Source organism: Vulpes lagopus, chromosome 12 (assembly GCF_018345385.1).
Source record: "Vulpes lagopus strain Blue_001 chromosome 12, ASM1834538v1, whole genome shotgun sequence".
NCBI lineage: Eukaryota > Metazoa > Chordata > Mammalia > Carnivora > Canidae > Vulpes > Vulpes lagopus.
In genome coordinates this window covers 70,210,186-70,229,011 of record NC_054835.1, presented here as the reverse complement: position 1 = coordinate 70,229,011, position 18,826 = coordinate 70,210,186, and the positions used below count along the sequence as shown (strand labels likewise).

At 34.8% G+C, this 18,826-nt stretch overlaps 1 protein-coding gene across 8 annotated transcripts in view; it reads right to left on the bottom strand.

Annotated features, from left to right (window-relative positions):
• EXOC1 (exocyst complex component 1) overlaps positions 1 to 18,826 on the bottom strand; it is a 60,306-nt gene that overhangs the window by 10,667 nt on the left and 30,813 nt on the right. For 4 of the 8 annotated variants that reach the window (XM_041725771.1, XM_041725775.1, XM_041725772.1 and 1 more), the window contains 6 exons: positions 14,776 to 14,881; positions 9,815 to 9,859; positions 8,380 to 8,543; positions 7,691 to 7,798; positions 6,178 to 6,254; positions 5,437 to 5,665 (listed from right to left, as the gene is read on the bottom strand). In XM_041725771.1, coding sequence (XP_041581705.1) covers positions 5,437 to 5,665; positions 6,178 to 6,254; positions 7,691 to 7,798; positions 8,380 to 8,543; positions 9,815 to 9,859; positions 14,776 to 14,881 — 729 coding nt within the window. Of the gene's footprint in view, positions 1 to 5,436; positions 5,666 to 6,177; positions 6,255 to 7,690; positions 7,799 to 8,379; positions 8,544 to 9,814; positions 9,860 to 13,839; positions 13,864 to 14,775; positions 14,882 to 18,826 lie in introns of all 8 variants that reach the window. The other 4 variants (XM_041725774.1, XM_041725778.1, XM_041725779.1 and 1 more) reach the window with 2 other exon arrangements.

Here is an 18,826-nt window from a genome sequence, read left to right as displayed (position 1 = left end):
GGGATCCCTGGGTGGCGCAGCGGTTTGGCGCCTGCCTTTGGCCCAGGGCGCGATCCTGAAGACCCGGGGTCGAATCCCACGTCGGGCTCCCGGTGCATGGAGCCTGCTTCTCCCTCTGCCTATGTCTCTGCCTCTCTCTCTCTCTCTCTGTGACTATCATAAATAAATAAAAATTTATAAAAAAAAAAATAATAGCCCTACAATGGCCTCTAAGTGCTCAAGTGAAAGAAAGGGTCTCATGCCTCTTACTTTAAATCAATAGCTAAAAAATGATTAAGCTTAGTGAGGAAGGCGTGTGAAAAGCTGGCAGGCCAAAAGCTAGGCCTCTTGTGCCAAACAGTCAAGTTGTGAATGCACAAGAAACTTTTTAAAGGAAATTAAAACTCCAGTGAACACGCAAATGATAAGAAAGCAAAACAGTCTTCTTGCTCATATGGAGAAAGTTTTGAGGTCAGGATAGAAGACCAAACCAGCCCATACTACTCCCGTAAGCCAAAAAGCCCAATCCAGAGCAAGGCCCTCTTTTCCATGAAGGCTGAGAGAAGGGAAGGAAGGTGCAGAGGAAAAGTCTGACGCTAGCAAAGGTTGGTTCATGGGGTTTAAGAAGCCATCTCCATAACATAAAGTGCAAGGTGAAGGAGCAAGTGCTGATGGTGAAGCTGCAGCAAGCTACTCAGATCTAGTTAAGATAATTAATCAAGATGACTACACTAAGCAACAGATTTTCAATATAGACAAAACAGCCATATTTTGGGGGAAGATGCCATCTAGGATTTTCAAAGCTAGAGATGTCAATGCCTGGCTTCAAAGCTTCAGGGGACACACTGACTCATTTGTTATGGGCTAATGTAGCTGGTGACTTTAAGTTGAAGCCAATGCTCATTAACTATTCCCCAAATCCTAGGGCCCTTAAGAATTATGCTAAATTTACTCTGCTTGTGCTCTATAAATAGAACAACAAAATCTGGATGGCAGCTCAGCTGTTGATAACATGATTTATTGACTGTTTCAAGCCCACTGGTGAGACCTACTATTCAGAAAAAAAGATTTAAAAATATTACTGCTCATTGACAATGTACCTGGCTACCCAAGAGCTCTGATGGGGATGGACAATGAGATTTAATGTTGTTTACATGTTTGCTAACACAACATCCATTCTGCAGCCCATGGATCAAGGAGTCTTTTCAACTTTCAAGTTTTATTATTTAAGAAAAATATTTTGTAAGGCTAAGCTGTCATAAGTAGTGATTCCTCTGATGGATCTGGGCAAAATAAAGTAAAAACCTTCTGGAAAGCATTTCACCATTCTAGATGCCATTAAGAACATTTGTGTTTCATGAGAAGAGGTCAAAGTATCAACATGAACAGGTTTCTAAGCCTCATGGAGGACTTTGAGGGGTTCAAGACTTCAGTAGAGGTAGTAACTGCAGATGTAGTGGAACTAGAATTAGGAGGGGAGCCTGAACATGGGACTGGAATTGCTGCAACCTCATGATATAACTTTAATAGATGAGGAGTTGCTTCTTATGGATGAGTCAGGAAAGTAGTTTCCTTTTTATTAATTAATTAATTAATTAATTAATTAATTAGAGAGGCAGAGACATAGGCAGAGGGAAAAGTAGGCTCCCTGTGGGGAGCCTGATGCAGGACTCAATTCCAGGACTCCAGGATCATGACCTGAGCCAAAGGCAGATGCTCAACCACTGAGCCACCCATATGCTCAAGAAAGTGGTTTCTTGAGAGGGAACCTATTCTTAGTGAAGAGGCTGTGAAGACTGTTGAAATGACAAGAGATTTAGAATATTACATAAATTTAGTTGACAAAGCAGTGGCAGGGTGTGAGAGGATTATCCCCAATTCTGAGAGAAGTTCTGCTGTGGGCAAAATGTTATCAAATATCTTTGCATGCTACAGAGAAACTGTTTCTGAAAAGAAGAGTTGATTTATGGGGCAAACATCATTATTGTCTTATTTTAAGAAATTGCCACAGCCAACCCAACCTTCAGCAACCACCTCCCCGATCAGCCAGCAGCCATTAACATGGAGTGAAGACCTTCCATCGGCAAAAAGATTATGACCCACTGAAAGCTCAAATGATGCTTAGCATTTCTTGGCAATAAAGTATTTCTAAATTCAGTTATGTACATTGTTTTTTAGACATAATGCTACTGAACACCAATAGACTACAGTATAATATAAACATAACTTTTATATGTACTGAGAGACCAAAAAATTCATCTGAATTAACTTCATTTCAATAACTCCTTGCTTTATTGTGATCCTTGCTTTATTGTGATCCTTGCTTTATTGCAGTAGTGTGGACCAAGTGAACCTGAAGAATACTATGAGGTGTTCCACTGCATCAGTATTGGTAATTGTGAGAAGTAAAAATGGATGCAGTAATAGAGGGTAGTGTAAGACTGTAGGTGCTGGAAACAGACTGGGTATGAATACTAATTCCATCACTCTTTACTGTTGACCTGGGAAAAATAACACAACCCCTCAGAATCTATCTTATGTAGAGGAGAGGAAGTTGTGAAGATCAGATGAGGTTAATATGTGCAAGGTGCTTAGAACAGTGCCTGGTATACAGTAAGCACTAATTTATGAATGCTGGTCTATGGCTGTTATTAAGCTACATGAGGATTTTTCTTCAGTGCGCCATTTAAATGCACAGGATATAATTATAGCCTGAATATACTTAAACATTAACAGGAAATATCCTAAATGAAAAAAAAAAATAATCCTAAATGATGCTTGGTTGTAATTGGTAGAAGAAAAAAACAATGCATTTATTTAAGAAATGAGCCATGAGTGTGCTTGGGTGGCTCAAGTCAGTTAGCCATTGGCTTCTTGGTTTTGGCTCAGGTCATGATCTCAGGGTCATAAGACTGAGTCCTGTGTTGGGCTCTGTGCTAGGCTTAGAGCCTGCTTAACATTCTCTCCCTCTCTCTCTCTCTCCCTCTGCCCCTTCCTCTCAACTCACACACGTGTGTGTATGCTCTTTCTCTCAAAAGAAAAGCCATCAATGAACTAAATCTTATAAAAGCAAAATTTCTCTCAAGCTCAATGTATGCATTATTTGCAGCAGATTACTCGACATAGAGGTTATTCAGTGATTAAGACTACAAGTTGGATGCAAGGCACACATCACTATATTACTTATCCATCCCTTATCCATGGCAATTTAACCAAATCATATCATTCTCAAAGGTTTAAGAGCACAAATTCATATCACTATAGTGTGAAGAATTTTGGAAATAAATTAAATGCAGATTAGAATATATGGGCCCAACTTGGTAGTACTTGATTTCTTAATTTTTTTTTTTTAAGATTTATTTATTTGATAGAGAAAGAGCACAAGCAGGGGGAGCAGTAGGGAGAGGGAGAGGGAGAAGCAGGCTCCCTGCTGAGCAAGGAGCGCCATGTGCGGCTCCATCCCAGGACTCTGGGATCAGGACAGGAGCTGAAGGCAGACTCAACAGACTGAGCCACCCAGGCACCCGTCACTTTCTAACTAGCTCTAGCACAATTTACGCTAGCTTCCTTAGTCTTGTTGTGTTCTTTGAAGAACAGCAGATACTCTGAGCTTGGCCACTAGGTGAAAGAACCAAACTCAGGTGCTATCTGTTCCATTTGCTACAGCCATCTGACATTCATGCTTTTGGGTCAATACAAACAAGCCCATTCACTACCTTTTCAAGGCATGCCTTAGATCCTAGTCTTGTCCCAAATACCAAAATGTACTGAGTACACACTATCACCAGAAGCTGTGAGAAGACAGGAGTTAAAATAGGACACAGAGAGATGTCCCTTTAGTGACAAAAGAAAAATACTTTAGATTTTATGAGAAAATACTGAGTTTATACCTTTGTCTAAGTTAATTTTACTTTGTTTTTCCACTGTTCTGTCTTGAATAACATGAACATTCTTTAATAAACTATTATTACTTGCCACCACGGCGGCAGCAGCACCACCATTATGAGCTATCACTAAGGCCTTACTTCTATGCAAGGCAGTGTGTGCTAATAAGCACTTTATTTGAACCCACATCTACCTCTACCTGATACTACATCCTATACTTTCAACAATTATGTTGTGTTGGATTGACAGGTATTATATAAAGTTATATTTTACTAATAAAAGCAACAAAGCCTTCATAGTCTGGAAATGTACAGTGTCTCATGATTTAGTGTTCGTACTGGGTCACATGGGACTCATTATCTTAGCCTTTGGCCACTCTTCATTCTCCCTTTGGTTCTCAGCTTGCAGTCAGATCCTCTAGGTTTAGTATCACCAACGGAGAAGGTGGGAGAGGGAAGAGGATAAGGGTCAAATTTCATAGTATTTCAAATACCAAGAGAAATCATGTGGTAAGGAGAGGACTAACAAGTCTATTGAGGTGACATTTAGGTTTCTATAGGTAACGTAGATTGCCTTTATACTCTAAAAACTCAATAAATATTTTCCAAAAGTATAAAAATGATGTGGATTTTAACTGCCCTTAATATTTTTATCTCCTATTATTTTATGGATATTCAAGAGCTGGATATAACTTGGAAGTTACATAGTAGAAATATTCAGATGATAGACATCCACTTTTACACACTAACTAGGAGCTTTGATTTTAGAACCTGGCCCAGCCCAAATCATATCTACAAGCTTACCAAAACCTAGTGAACAAAAATAAAGTTGTTAATGATTTTTCTTTCTTATTAGAAGGAAGAACATAATGATTGCTGGAAGTTATTATATGAAAAATGTACTCTCTATTTTTTTAAAAAGAATTAAAAAAAAAAAGATTTATTTATTTATTTGGGAGGGTGAAGGAGGGCACTGAGCCCAGAGCTCAATGTAGGGCTCCATCTCAGGACCCTGAGATCACAAACTGAGTGGAAACCAAGAGTCAGATGCTTAACCAACTGCACCACCCAGGTGTCCCAAAGAACAATGGATGCTTAAAACAAAGCAATATAATTATTAATTAATGCTATTAAGTGAGTAAACTAAAACAACTAATTAAGTCAATAATTTAAACAATTAAAATAATCCAATTATTAATTTTCCTATTAGAACATATTTAAAAAAGAACAACAATAAATCCAAATGATAGTTTCAATTGTTTTATGTGATCTATGATCACTAATCAGTTAACTGAGATTTCAGTCACCTAGTAGACCTCTCAAGCAGCTGCTACCTCAGTGCCACTTACTCCAGAACTTGCCAAGATTCATACAAAGTACAGAAGGGGAAATGGCTGCCACTGTAGCACCCAACTAACTCTGTTCACATAAATTGCAGCCAACACTCTGCTTCAGGACTCTGATGGAAATAGTAGATCCTCCAATGAAAAACTGGAAATCTCTTGATTTAAATACATTTACCTATTTTTTGCAATGATTAGAATTCTAAGTGATTAAAAAAAAACAAACTTACAATGCATTTGTCAAAGTTCCTTTTGACAGTCACCAAAACATTTCCTAATGTCGTACTCAGAAAAGAAGCAGGGTCTACATTTTGTGCGGTCCACACATGATGACTCATCTTGACAAGCATGTAAAGGGAGTTAAAACTATCAATTTTATCTCCTAATGCAATTAGGTTGTTCAGTTCTGGCTCAATGCAGCGAAATATTTTAATCATCATTTGACGGATCATATCTTTCCTGTTCAGAAAACACACAAAGTATAGGAATTTATTACAGGTTTCTGTAACTTTAATCTTTATTTTTAACTTTAATCTACAGTATATACACAAAATAACTAAAATTTTATATCTTAATTAAAAATGTCCATTCATGATGAACAATTTCATCATACAGCAGTTTCCAACATAAAAATATTTTTTGAAGTTTTATTACTCAAAATATAACTATATCATGTGTAAAGCTGGATCCTGAAATGTGCTTTGTAATTTCTGAGAAATATCCTGCAATTCAAATGCTACTTCTTACCAGCAAACATTAAAATTGATTGCATTTTTGTGTGTGTGTGTGTGTGTGATCACTACAGCAAAAAAGAGCTAAAGGGTCAGACGAATTTCAACTCAGACCTTTAAGGCACTGGGCAGACATGTCAGTGTTCTGAGTGTTGTAAAATACCAGAATCATCTGGCTCCTCAGTGAACAGTACTCCTTCTTCCCTTCAAAATAAACAACGGATAGTAACAAATACATACTCAGATGAAACAGGCAGTGGCACACCAGCATTATGTTGCCGGGAAAATGGTCCTCCATCGAGGTCCTCTGCTTCAGTCTGCAAAAATTATTCAGGTACTTTACATAATAAAAGACCAACAATTTGACTAGTTTATATAGCAAAAGCCTGCTCAGTCTTAAAATTCCTAGGAGAGAATAGATTATGAAAAATAATGATTTTTAAAGGTAGTATTACTGATAAAACTATATAATTTAGTATGTTGTTTAAGAATGTTTATAAAATGTTTTGTTCTTAGATTTTATCTGAGAATTATTGTGGGCTGAGAAGATAGGCTTGTATGTCCCATGAAGGGAAAGTGTAGACAGAGAAATTACAGAAGGCTCTGAGGGGCTGTGGGAATGGGGGGAAGGTAGCTCAAAAAAACCCAGAAACAACTTTTAAGAGAGAATTTTAAAAATTAAAGAAATCTCATTAATCATTCAAATAAAACTCTGGCATTAAAAAAAAATGCTATTAAAAACCTTTAGAGGGGCACCTGGGTGGCTCAACTGGTTAAGCCTCTACCTTTGCCTCAGGTCATGATCCCGGGGTCCTGGGATGGAGCCCCACAAGGCAAGGGGCTCCCTGCTCAGTGGGGAGCCTGTTTCTCCCTCTCCCTCTGCCTGTGCTCCCCCTGCTTGTGCTCTCTGTTAAATAAATAAATAAAGTCCTAAAAGAATTCTTAGGCTAACAAGCCAACTTACTACCACCATCATCTATAACAGCAAATTCATTTTATGATTGCTTTTTATATGTTGACTCAGTTTTTTTAAGATGACCTTATATTTTTTTCAAGTAAGCTTTACACTCAACATGGGGCTCAAACTCATAGCCCCAAGATCAAGAGACATAATGCTCTATCAACTGAGCCAGCCAGGCATCCCAAGATGACTTTAATTTAAAAAATCACTTTATTTGCATTGTGCTTTTAAGTTTTTCAAAATATTGCAGCAGTCTCTCATTTCTTACATTTGTGCCACCTGAGAGGCATGCTGAATAGGGATTATTATATTCATTGTACAGATAAAGAAAACTAGGGATTAAATAATTGGTTTAAAGTCTCATAGCTAGTTAGTAACAAAGACATAGGAAAGATTCAGATTTGGGGCTTGTTTCTTTCTTCAATTCTTCTTCTTTTTTTTTTTTTTTTGCTAGACCATGGTATATACACTGAAATATCTTTTTTTTTTTTGGCAATTATATTTTTTCTTTATGCTAAAATTGCTTTTTGAATAATATTTATTACAAAGTAAATTCAAACATTTTCCCCTCACTAATTTAGAGGACAGTCTAGAGTATTAAATCTGATGCTCAAACTCTAACTATCACTGTTTTTTTATTATCTTCTGGTATGATAAAAACTACTGAAAAAATCCTTACACTGTGAATTTTTTATTTTTTCTCTTCTGATATTGAAATTGTGACAATAAATTAATTAGGCTAATTATACTACAGATCATAAATATTAGCCAATAAATAAATGTGAGCCATACCATAGTTCCAGGCATACTTTGATGTTGCTGTAGTTTGAAAAATTTACTTATGAAGTCCTGTTCTGCCAGACACAAGGGCTCTAGTTCACTTAGTACCTGTTCAAAGATCTGAAGAAAACAAAAATGAACTGCATCAAATGCTTAAAAAACTGCCACATTTAATTCACTTTTCTGTAGGGACCATAGATGCTTTATCTATAATCTCAATAGAATCCCAAAAGCAACTACTCCAAGATTGATAGGATGATGCAGAAGTATCAAGGCTTAACAGGGCCAGGCATACCTAAAATAAAACTTACAATAATGATTCACTTGAAATCTGCAAAGAGGAACACAGAGATAAACTTTTTAAACTTAATGCATTGCAGAGAACAGTTTAGCTTCATAAAAACTGTTATTTCCTCTTTTCTTTGTAGTTGGCTCAAAGAACTTAGAGATGCAAGCACTTAATTATTTATTTTTTCATGTAATGATTTATAATAAATTCTAATAAAGCTGTTATATCAATGAATTGATAACACACAATTCAGTTGCCATCTGACTAGTATTTTTTTCAGATTCAGAATTCAAAAGTAAGATATGGTTAATTCAGAGTCAACAAAGCCCAAATCCTCAAACATACTTAAAGCAATAACTGCTGTTAGAAAACGAATGTTAATATTTAAGACATATTTGTTCCTTTATTTTACCTTATCAAATTTGGTCCTGTCGGCAACATCGAGATCAGAGGCAGACATGTTTCCCATATCCAACAAAGAAGATGACTGAGATCTGCGATTCCCTGAACTCTGAACGCTGAGTTTATTTAGACTAGAAGTAGATCCAGTTAATTTCCCAGAACTTCCATGAAGACCTAAGAAATAATAGAACTTTGAAAGTTGTGACCTTCATGGACAAAAGACCCATAGCGTAAATGAGGGCTGTCTTCTACTGTCTTCGTCTTCAGTGCTCATATCAGTCATTGCACAAGTCTACTGCATGGGGTGGGGGTGGGGGGGCTGTAGAGTGTCCTGCTCTCTCATCAGCATTTGTGCCCTCATCTTCAGCATACTGTAAAGAATAGTGAAAACTACACAGATCTACAGAATAGGACTAAAGGGGTCTCATAATCTATACCTGGCCCTGGCCCAGTACCATCAAAGTCACCTGATATTTCCAGACTAAAGTAGATGGAAGATTTCCTTCCTACTCAAAAGACATAAATACAGATGAAGGCCAATGACTCCTTAGTGTACTAGCTAATGTGACTTCTTAAATTTTTTAATGACTTTTTTTAATTTCTGAAGAAAACAGCCATATTCCAATATTACTTGCCTCCACATTAAGTGAAAATATTGGGTTGAACCATACAAAACTGCTAGTACTCGATCATTCTTGCCCTACAAAAAGTCAATTACTATGATTCAACTTAACACATTCCAGAACCCCGAAACTCCACTTTGTTACTGCTCTGTTCAGTAAACGAACTGATTAACTACAGTTCTTTAAAAACTAAACAAAATGAAGAGAAAAACACCCTTAAAACTTGTTATATTCAAAATACAACTAAAATATGATAAATACATCCTGAATTATATATTATGAGACATCTTTGAGGAAAAATGGAAGAATGTGGCTGAATATTCTACATACATCAAGGAATTAAAAGGCTTCCATTTTTACAAGAGAATGTAATATTTTTATTCAGAATTAAATATAAACAATTCTTTTAATCTTCTAAGATATTTCTCAGTTAATCTATATTATTTGTTGATGGTCAGAAGAGACATGAAGATCTAATAAGGTCAATTAAAGATAAACTTTGATTTCATTATACAAAATCTGACCATAGCTATAAGAATTCTTACAGTTTCTTTTTTTTTCAAAGAATTTTTTGTAGTATCTAAACACAGCCTGAAAACAGAAGTTTAACGGTTAAGCCTTTTCATAAATTTCTGACTACCTACCATATATTTCTAATTACATTTCTTGAATATAGCCATACCACTAGCATCATGTTGGTTTTCTTTCATTGAACCTGTCAATCAATATTTTTGGTGTAACTTTTTTCAAGACAAAAACTAATTTCTAGACATTAAACAAACATGCATTGAGAATACCTACTAATACACTAAGCATACTCACTCTCTGTTTCCTGTTTGACAGCACTTTCTTTTCGAGGCAGTGTAGCTGTGATGGATTAGGTTGCAAGCATCAAAGACAAAGACAAGTTAATAAACTGCAATTTGCACAAACCATGCACAAGAGGAAGTTAAAGCTCTAGTTTAAAAGACACATGCAAAGAACCATGAGCATCAAGTAACAAGAGGTGCAACATATGTTTAGTTGGTCTGCTACTGTTTGACAAATTCTGAGAGAAAAAACTTTACTAGTCTACTAAAAAATTCAGGTAAAAATATTTATATCTGTCCGCCCTTTTCCCAATATTTTTAAATGATTTTTTTAAGTTTATGAAGCTAGTGTACCTAAAATTTAAAAGACTACATTTTTAAGTCTTGTTTTTTGAAAAAAAAAAATCAAAACAGTTCAAGTAAAAGTGTTTTTAAAATTTTTAAAAAGTCATTTTATTTTATTTTATTTCAGTCATAATAGGTGTACTCTTTAATTCCCATCCCCTATTTCACCCACCTCCTCACCTCTCCACTAGGAACCATCAGTTTGTTCTCTATAGTTAAGAGTCTGTTTCTTGATTTGTCTCTCTCTCTTTTTTTTTTCCTTTGCTCATTTGTTTCCTAAATTTCACATATGAGTGAGATTATATGGTCAAGTAAAAGCTTAATAAAGTGAGAATTTATTAGAACGAAGTTGTAGACTTAGACATTAAGTACATCAACAATCTCACGTCCTGAGAACTCCTGAGAGGAGTCTCCATTGTACTGAACAATATTATATGACATCTGATAAAAAATGAGTGGGACTTTATGATCATTTCAAAATATCAAGCAGAACTACTTAGTAACTGGCTTTATGAACATTTACAATGCAAAGTATATAACAAAATACTAATTATCAGGAGATGGGTAGATGGAAGGGTAAGGCCAAAGGAACAGGCCTAATATAGGAATCTGAGCAATTTTAGGGTCATTTGGTATTTTTTTATTCTAAAACTTCTCTATAATATTTATTAGATCTATTGTAGAGATCATCTTATGAAACATTCTAAACTCAAATCAGAAGTTAATGTGAAAGCCAAAGAAATTATAGAATGAAAGAGAAAATTAAAGAATATAACTATAACCTGGAAATATTTTAAAAATAGAGAACGTGTCAACTGTCAAAATCCCTGCCAAACTTCAAGGAATAGCCCAAGTAAAAGCTGCTAACTTGTCATGCCACGGATATGTATATCTTTGCAGCCCTTGCTATATTAAGCTCAAGAGAGCCTGAAACGCCAAGGCTAGACATTAAAGTGGTAAGAAGGGATTGCACTAGAGCTACTAGCTGGTCAATTTGAATAGTACCTCCTGGTGGCCTTAAGGTGTCACTAGACTAAGTTCACCAGTTTCAGAGCATGACACTTTATACACTTTTTTTTTTTGGTATCTAATAAAGAATACAGTTACTAAAATAGTGCCAATTAATTATAATTTGGAGCTCAGCAAAGCTATATTATTTATCAGCAACAATATTCAGCTTATCTTTTTTTTTTTTTTAAGTAGGCTCCATGCTGGGTGTGGAGCCCAATGCCTGAACTCGCGACCTTGAGATCAAGACCTGAGCTGATATCAAGAGCAGGATTCCCAACCTATTGAGCCACCCAGGTGCCTCTTCGGGTAACCTTTTAAATATCTTTAAATAATCTCCACTAGACTGTAAACTTTATGAGGATAGGGTCTTTGCTTATTGCTTCATTCTCAATACTTAGCAGTGCTTATTATATAATAGGTAATTAATATTTATTAAATGAATCTTTTAGCCAGCACTGAATTCAGTCTTGTACTCAAGATTCCTTTTGGAATCAACAAGATTCTTAGTTTAGTGGAGAAATACAAAATGAAAAATAATTTTGACGTACCACTTTTAAGATTTTGGAAAACTACAAGGGAGGCAGTAATTACATAAATGCATATGTTAAGGGACTGAAATAGTATGTGTATGGTGTCTTAGCTATAGAAAGAAAAAAATTGGTGATTTAAAAAATAATTTCTAAATTTCCTTTGCCTGCCATCTCATTAAGTACATTTGGAGAATACAAGGAGAAAAAAACCCCCACCAAAATATCAAACATGGTGGGGGGGGGGAGGGCTTGCCTCTGAATTTATAAAAGCAAACCTGTAATTAAAGAAGGCAATTATGTACATAAAGACCTTATCACAAAGAAAAGATATTTGCTGGTATTTTAATTTTTTATTTTTATTTTTATTTATGATAGTCACAGAGAGAGAGAGAGAGAGGCAGAGACATAGGCAGAGGGAGAAGCAGGCTCCATGCACCAGGAGCCCGACGTGGGATTCGATTCTGGGTCTCCAGGATCGCGCCCTGGGCCAAAGGCAGGCGCCAAACTGCTGCGCCACCCAGGGATCCCATTTGCTGGTATTTTAACAGTATTCTGAATTACTGGAAGTAAAGTGATAGTCAAGAGTGGATCAAAGAGTATTCCCCTGAATCTCTATGACTATGCTGACTATACATTTCTTTTTATTTATTTTATTTTTTTAAAAGATTTATTTACTTATTTATTCATGATAGACATAGAGAGAGAGAGAGAAAGAGGCAGAGACATAGGAGGAGGGAGAAACAGGCTCCATGCCAGGAGCCCGATGCGGGACTCGATCCCGGGACCCCAGGATCACGCCCTGGGCCAAAGGCAGGCGCTAAACCGCTGAGCCACCCAGGGATCCCCCTACATTTCCTTTTATAACGTGCTTTTAATCTGACTTTCTATTCTTATTAGCATCTCTGTCCCAGGATTTTTAGAGCAAATAAAAACCAAAAAAATTTAAATTTTATTTACAATTATTTCATTTTGGTTGACAGACAAGTTAACTTTCCAAAATTTCAGGTTTCTATTTTAATTATAATGTCTATTAAAAATTAATTTAAACACAATTTGAATAATTGAAAAGAGATTTAAAAATTTTTTCATTCTACCATATTTAGAATTTGAGTCATGTGTATTTAACTTGTCCTCTGAATTGTTTATTATTTAGTTTTTCTTCTCTTGTAGCTGATGATATCAAAATAACTGAAACTATGATTTTCTAGTGCCACCACGCATCACAAATTACTCTCTTACTATTTGATACATAAGAAGAAATGTGATTTTAATGCTATTTTAAAACTATAAAAGTGCCTTCTAAACTTCTTCTTTTTTTTTTTTGCCTTCTAAACTTCTAATTTAAAAATATTTTAAATGAGATAATTTAAAAACTTCTCAAGGGGAAGAAAAGGAAAATTTAATTTTCAGGTTAATGCAATGATACCATTAAGATACGATTATACTTGTTTTATTTTTTTAAAATATATTTTTTAAAAATTTATTTATGATAGAGAGAGAGAGAGAGAGAGAGGCAGAGACATAGGCAGAGGGAGAAGCAGGCTCCATGCACCGGGAGCCCGACGTGGGATTCAATCCCGGGTCTCCAGGATCACGCCCTGGGCCAAAGGCAGGCGCCAAACCGCTGCGCCACCCAGGGATCCCTATTATACTTGTTTTAAATTACATTCTTGTTATGTCATTTATTTCAACTGAACCTTAGGCTTGATAAACTATTATGATACTGGGATTAATAACCTCCTAGGGAAATAATTTTTTGAAAGATGTCCTTTTTACCTCCAGTTTTCATATACTCTAGAAGAGTTCTCTCAAAATAAAATGGTTCACTAACAAGTGATGACAAATATACTAAATGAAAACATTAAACATGTAACTCAATTAATATGCTGCTTACTAAAAAAAAGCATAACATATCCACAGTGAAACATTAACAAGGATATAAACACAGTGCTGTTTAAGAACAATTAACCTTTAGGATGAGTTAGCATTTCTGTTTCCAAAAGCCTATGGTCCTAAGATTATTATCAGTATCTTTACCTAAGTGTTAAAATATTTGTACACAGATTCAAAACATTTCAACAATCTGGACTAGTATAATCAAAATATTAGAGTTGAATTAAAAAACAACAACAATGAATTACTAAATAATTACCCACTAAAGACAGTCTTCTCTGTCCTAAAGGGAAAGAATGGAAAGATGTGCTATCAATTTCAGTCCTGTTTCCTGATTACCAGAAGTTGCTCAGGGCATAGGCTCCTTTCAACAAGCAAATGCTAAACTCATTATTCTAAAGGGGAACTACGCAGACACACTGAGTACACATTGTAGCCATTTAAGGCCAGGTTTTGACTTGAATAGGCACAGAACTCCATCCAAAAGGAACTCCAGAGATGGGTACATGCAAGAGCAGAATGTGGCCTCGACAAATCCCCTTCCTCGCAACTTGATACTTTCACTGGTTATCTTTTCAAATAATGTTTCTGTCCACTTAACACATTTAGAAGCAACAAAAAAATAACATGCTTGAAAAATACCTCTTTGGAAAAATAAGGTATAATCACAGAAATTTGGGTGACGTTTTATAACCCCTTAATGAGGGGAGGAAACACAAACTTTCTTTTTGATTCAAAATAGCCAGTGAGAAGTAAGAAGCCAGGAATCACTTTCATTTCCCTGTAAAGAGCAATGACTTAAGAGATCAATGACTTGCCACCAACTGTTAAAAAAGGCCTTTTAGGAAGTTGGAAACTGAACTCTCAAAGTGTCTCTTAGCCTAATACTTTGTCTACCAGATTGTACTTCGTTTTCTTGTCAACTGCTTTTCCTATGAATAGATCCTTCCATTTATGGGATGAATATACAATTGCCATCAGATTCATATAGTACAGAATTTTAGTAAAAGCTGTATTTACAGATATATTTGTTCTATGAAATACCTATAAATCCAACCAATGCATTAGACTTACTTTTTCATCAATTCTACTGTATCTTCTTCCACCTTGCTCTAAAAAGTCTCAGAATTATTAGTCATAAATAAACCCACTTTTAATGGACTAGAAAACAATGAGCTGAGGTGTCTAAGCTTACCAAACTTCTTGCTTTCTTTAGTTGTGCCAGTCATCTTGATCTTTGCAACTTCAAAGAAATCTTTAATTTCTCTCTCATATAGTCGTGATAAATAATCCATGTAATTCTTAAAATAAAAGTAACAGGTACTTCTTACTAATAAAACAAATGTAACAATTCTGTCCCCCCAAATCCTTCGTGCTTGCTTTAAATTTTGTGGTCTAAACTTCTAATGCATTTCATAGAATATAAAAAGTCGGCTGTTTTCTGTCTTAAAAAAAAATTGAACAGGCATCAAAACAGCAATTTACAAAAATATGAAGCCAAACATAATCACACTTATATTTTCATTTTTATGTATTATCTTTCACATATTTTCGAGTTGCATTCATAATGTACAGGATATCTGGGTCAGAGTAATCAGGTTTCTCCCATTTCACACTTTAATGACTATACAGTGTTATGCTTTGTTGATGTACTGCAATTCAGTAAACCAATCCCCCAGCTCAGGCCACTTAAGTGGTTTCAATGTTTTGCTATGATAGACAATGTTATGATAAGCTTTTCATCTTTTTTTGTTTTTTTTTTTTTAAAGATTTTATTTATTTGAGAGAGAGAGGAGGAGGAGGAGAGGGAGAAGCAGACTTTCCTGCTGAGCAGGGAGCTGGTCTGGAGCAGATCCCAGCACCCTGGGATCACGACCTGAGCCAAAGGCAGACAATTAACAAGCCACCCAGGTGCCCCAAAGCTGTTCATCTTTAATGAATTGTTTCCTGAGAATAATTTCCTAAGGGTGAAAATACTGGGCCAAAGAACATGGCAATCTTTTTAATTATTCCTCCCTACTGCCATGTTGCTTTTAAAAACAATCATACTAACAGACAGTGTCAATGGCAGCAAAGGAGTACATTCAGTTTTAGTGTCCCCTGTCAACTTAGTGTACTAAGGTATATCAAAATAGGTTATTTTCAATAAACTGTCAATAAGCTTAGGGTATTTTAGGTATACCAAAATATATTATTTTCAATAAGAATCTAATTATAACTAATATATTTTATAGCTTTTACAATTATTTTTTAAAAACAAATTTGATTTATTCTAGCTCAAATGGAAACATCTATAATTTAGCATACAAACTCATCATATTTGCTTATTATCACATAAAAATATTTTATGCTCTCAGGAAGGATTTTTCAAAAGTGGGAGAGACCATATATTTTTCCAAGTCCTAAAAGTTAAATGCCATACACAGTTTGACTAAATTTACATAAATCCACAGCAGAAAAACTATACTTGGCTATTCTTTTGAATTTATTATGGACTCTAAGCTTCAGCTTCCTTTATTATTTCAAATTAATACATTCCATTTTAGAGCAGGTTTATGTCACTTTAAATATCAGGTGAACCTTTCAAAAGATATATATTATGTGAATAATTTGTATACTGACTCATAGTTTACTACTGATTTTCTTAGTTTATAGGTATATCCTTATAAAATAGTATTTGGATGAAACATATAAATCCTTGGTGTTTCAATTTGTAGGCCATATATATATATTTCCCACATTGTCTCTGTAAGAAAATATAGTCAAATGGGCAATTCTTTCCCATGAACATTGTATAAGTTTAAAAGCAAATATAAATGAAAATATACCTTAAAATTAATTCCTATTTCATTGGGTTGTCTCATTTTTTCAAGTTTAAATTCTCATAAAAATATTAATCACTGCAAATCAGTAAATAGCTGACAAACAGGAAATCAGCTTCACACAATTTGTGAAATCTTCATCAGTGGTTTCTACTCAAATCATTCAACAATTAACTATCCACGAGTTTAAATATTGTTGTCTCAGGCAGTCTTTTTTACTTTACATGTATGGTCTTACAGAGATCTCTGTATTTTATTTTTACTTTACACAAACAGGTAAATTCCATACAAAATAGAACTGAGGTTGACAGAACATGTCTGAATAATCTTTAAGACTGTCAACCTCAGGAGATTATTAGGAGAGGAAAGCTCATTTCCTTCCCAAGCATGGATGGACCATGTCTATTACTGACTGCCCTACATGGATAACCAGAGCCACAGATAGGGGTTGTAGTCCTGGGCAGGAAGGAATTTTGGCAGCTGAGTTATTTTCCATAAACTCTAATTATGTATACTAAAAATCAGGACTTTGCTTAGATTCAGCCCTAAGCAGAGCTGGGGCAGTGCCCAGTGATTCTTATCCCTTAAAGAACAGGAAACAGGCTTTTCTTTTCTTTCCTGCCAGAGAGCTGTGTACACCCAACCAACTGCAAACAGTGTCTGCATTTAATTATTATTTCTTACTAAAGAAGCTCTGCTTAGTCTGTTTCATTCTTTCTTTCCTTCCTTCTTTCATTCCTCTCTTCCTTCTTCCTTTTTAATAAAATTCCTGTTTTTGAAAACTTCAGCAACCAAATTAGATTATGAGGTGAAACTGTCAAAAGTTCAAACCACAGAATCCAGTAACATTCCTGGGAAAAAAGTCAATTTCATTTAAAAAAGCTCATTAATATTGTCAATCAAAACTATACTGTGAGCAGAGAATGATTCCATAAATCATTGCTAGGTTGGCCATCATCTTGTTTCTTCACTTAAATTACATTCATGAATACTGCATTATATATAAAGATAGGGCAATAATACTCACTGAGAACACAATTAGGCAAAAAGCTTATTGATTACTTTACTTATTTGAATATTCACTAGGGGACAAAGCACTTGTTGGCACAAAACTCTTAAGGAGATATAATAATGTTTAATTATTCAAAATATTAATCCTCCTAAAACTTCAAAAGGCAAAGAACTCCAGTACTGTAAATATTTTTCCTTAAGATATCTCCAAATCAGAATTCTGTTGAATGAAAACAAAACAAAACAAAATATAACACAACAGTAGAGTTGCAGAATACTTAAAAGACTAATTCTGAGGAACAAAAGTAATCTTACCTAAAATAGCTGGCCAGATATGATGTATATAAACACCTAGGGATTCTTATAGTCTTTTTGAAAAGCATTTTTAAAATTATACTTTAAAAATATTATTTATTTTACCAAGGTCTAGGCCCCCTTTTTTATGATCTCAGTTTGGAAGTAAAGGGAGCCAGATCTCACTTTAAGTGAACAAAGGCACTTTTGAAGAAAAAACATATACTGATAAGTAAGAATGTCCTTTTGCCAAACATGTTCATAGTGATACACTGATAGGAATGTACAATCTGCTTTTTTATTACCATCATAGTTCTCATAAATTTCTACCTAATCCTCTGCTTTCTGATGAAGCATGAGCCTAACACTAGAGGAAGTTATAATAATTATTTCAGTAAGTATGAAGATAAAGTGGGTTCATGTATAAACATTAGCTTCCTGAGAGAATAATCTTCATTATAAAATACTCTGAAAGAGAGCATCACTTTTGGAATAAAACTAGGAAAAATTAAAAAAAAAAAAAAACTAGGAAAAATTTTTGCTAGCAAAAATTAAGATGATTTTGCTAAATTCTGATAGGAAATTTTTGGTCATAAGTACATGGGTTGAAGGGAAGAGCTTTTATATTAACAATCTCAATATTCTTGTTCCCATTCCAAGAACTATAACACATCACTATTTCCAATTCCAGAACATCTTTTAAAGTTATATTTTCTGCATAATTAAATTATTACCAATTATTAAAATAACATGCATTATTTAATTTTTAACTCCAAATTAATAAAAACTTAAAAGATTTTACATGTTTTTCAAGGGTATTTCAGATTTTTAAGTAACTGCTCTTATGTCCAATATATAAATATAGCTATTTATATATTTGAATTAGGTAGCAATTCTTTAGCTCTCTAAGTGACATGATCAATTCCAATACTAAAGGTCACAAGAGAAATGCCAGAAAAGTATTGTATCCATGGCTCCCTGCCACAATGGCCATTTATTAGAGCTAAATCAGATCACGTCATTGAACTGCTCAAAGCCCACCAAAACCCCCTCTCCCATCTCCTTCACAGTAAAAGTCACATCCTTACCATGGTATATGGTCCCTTCCCCACTTTTCCT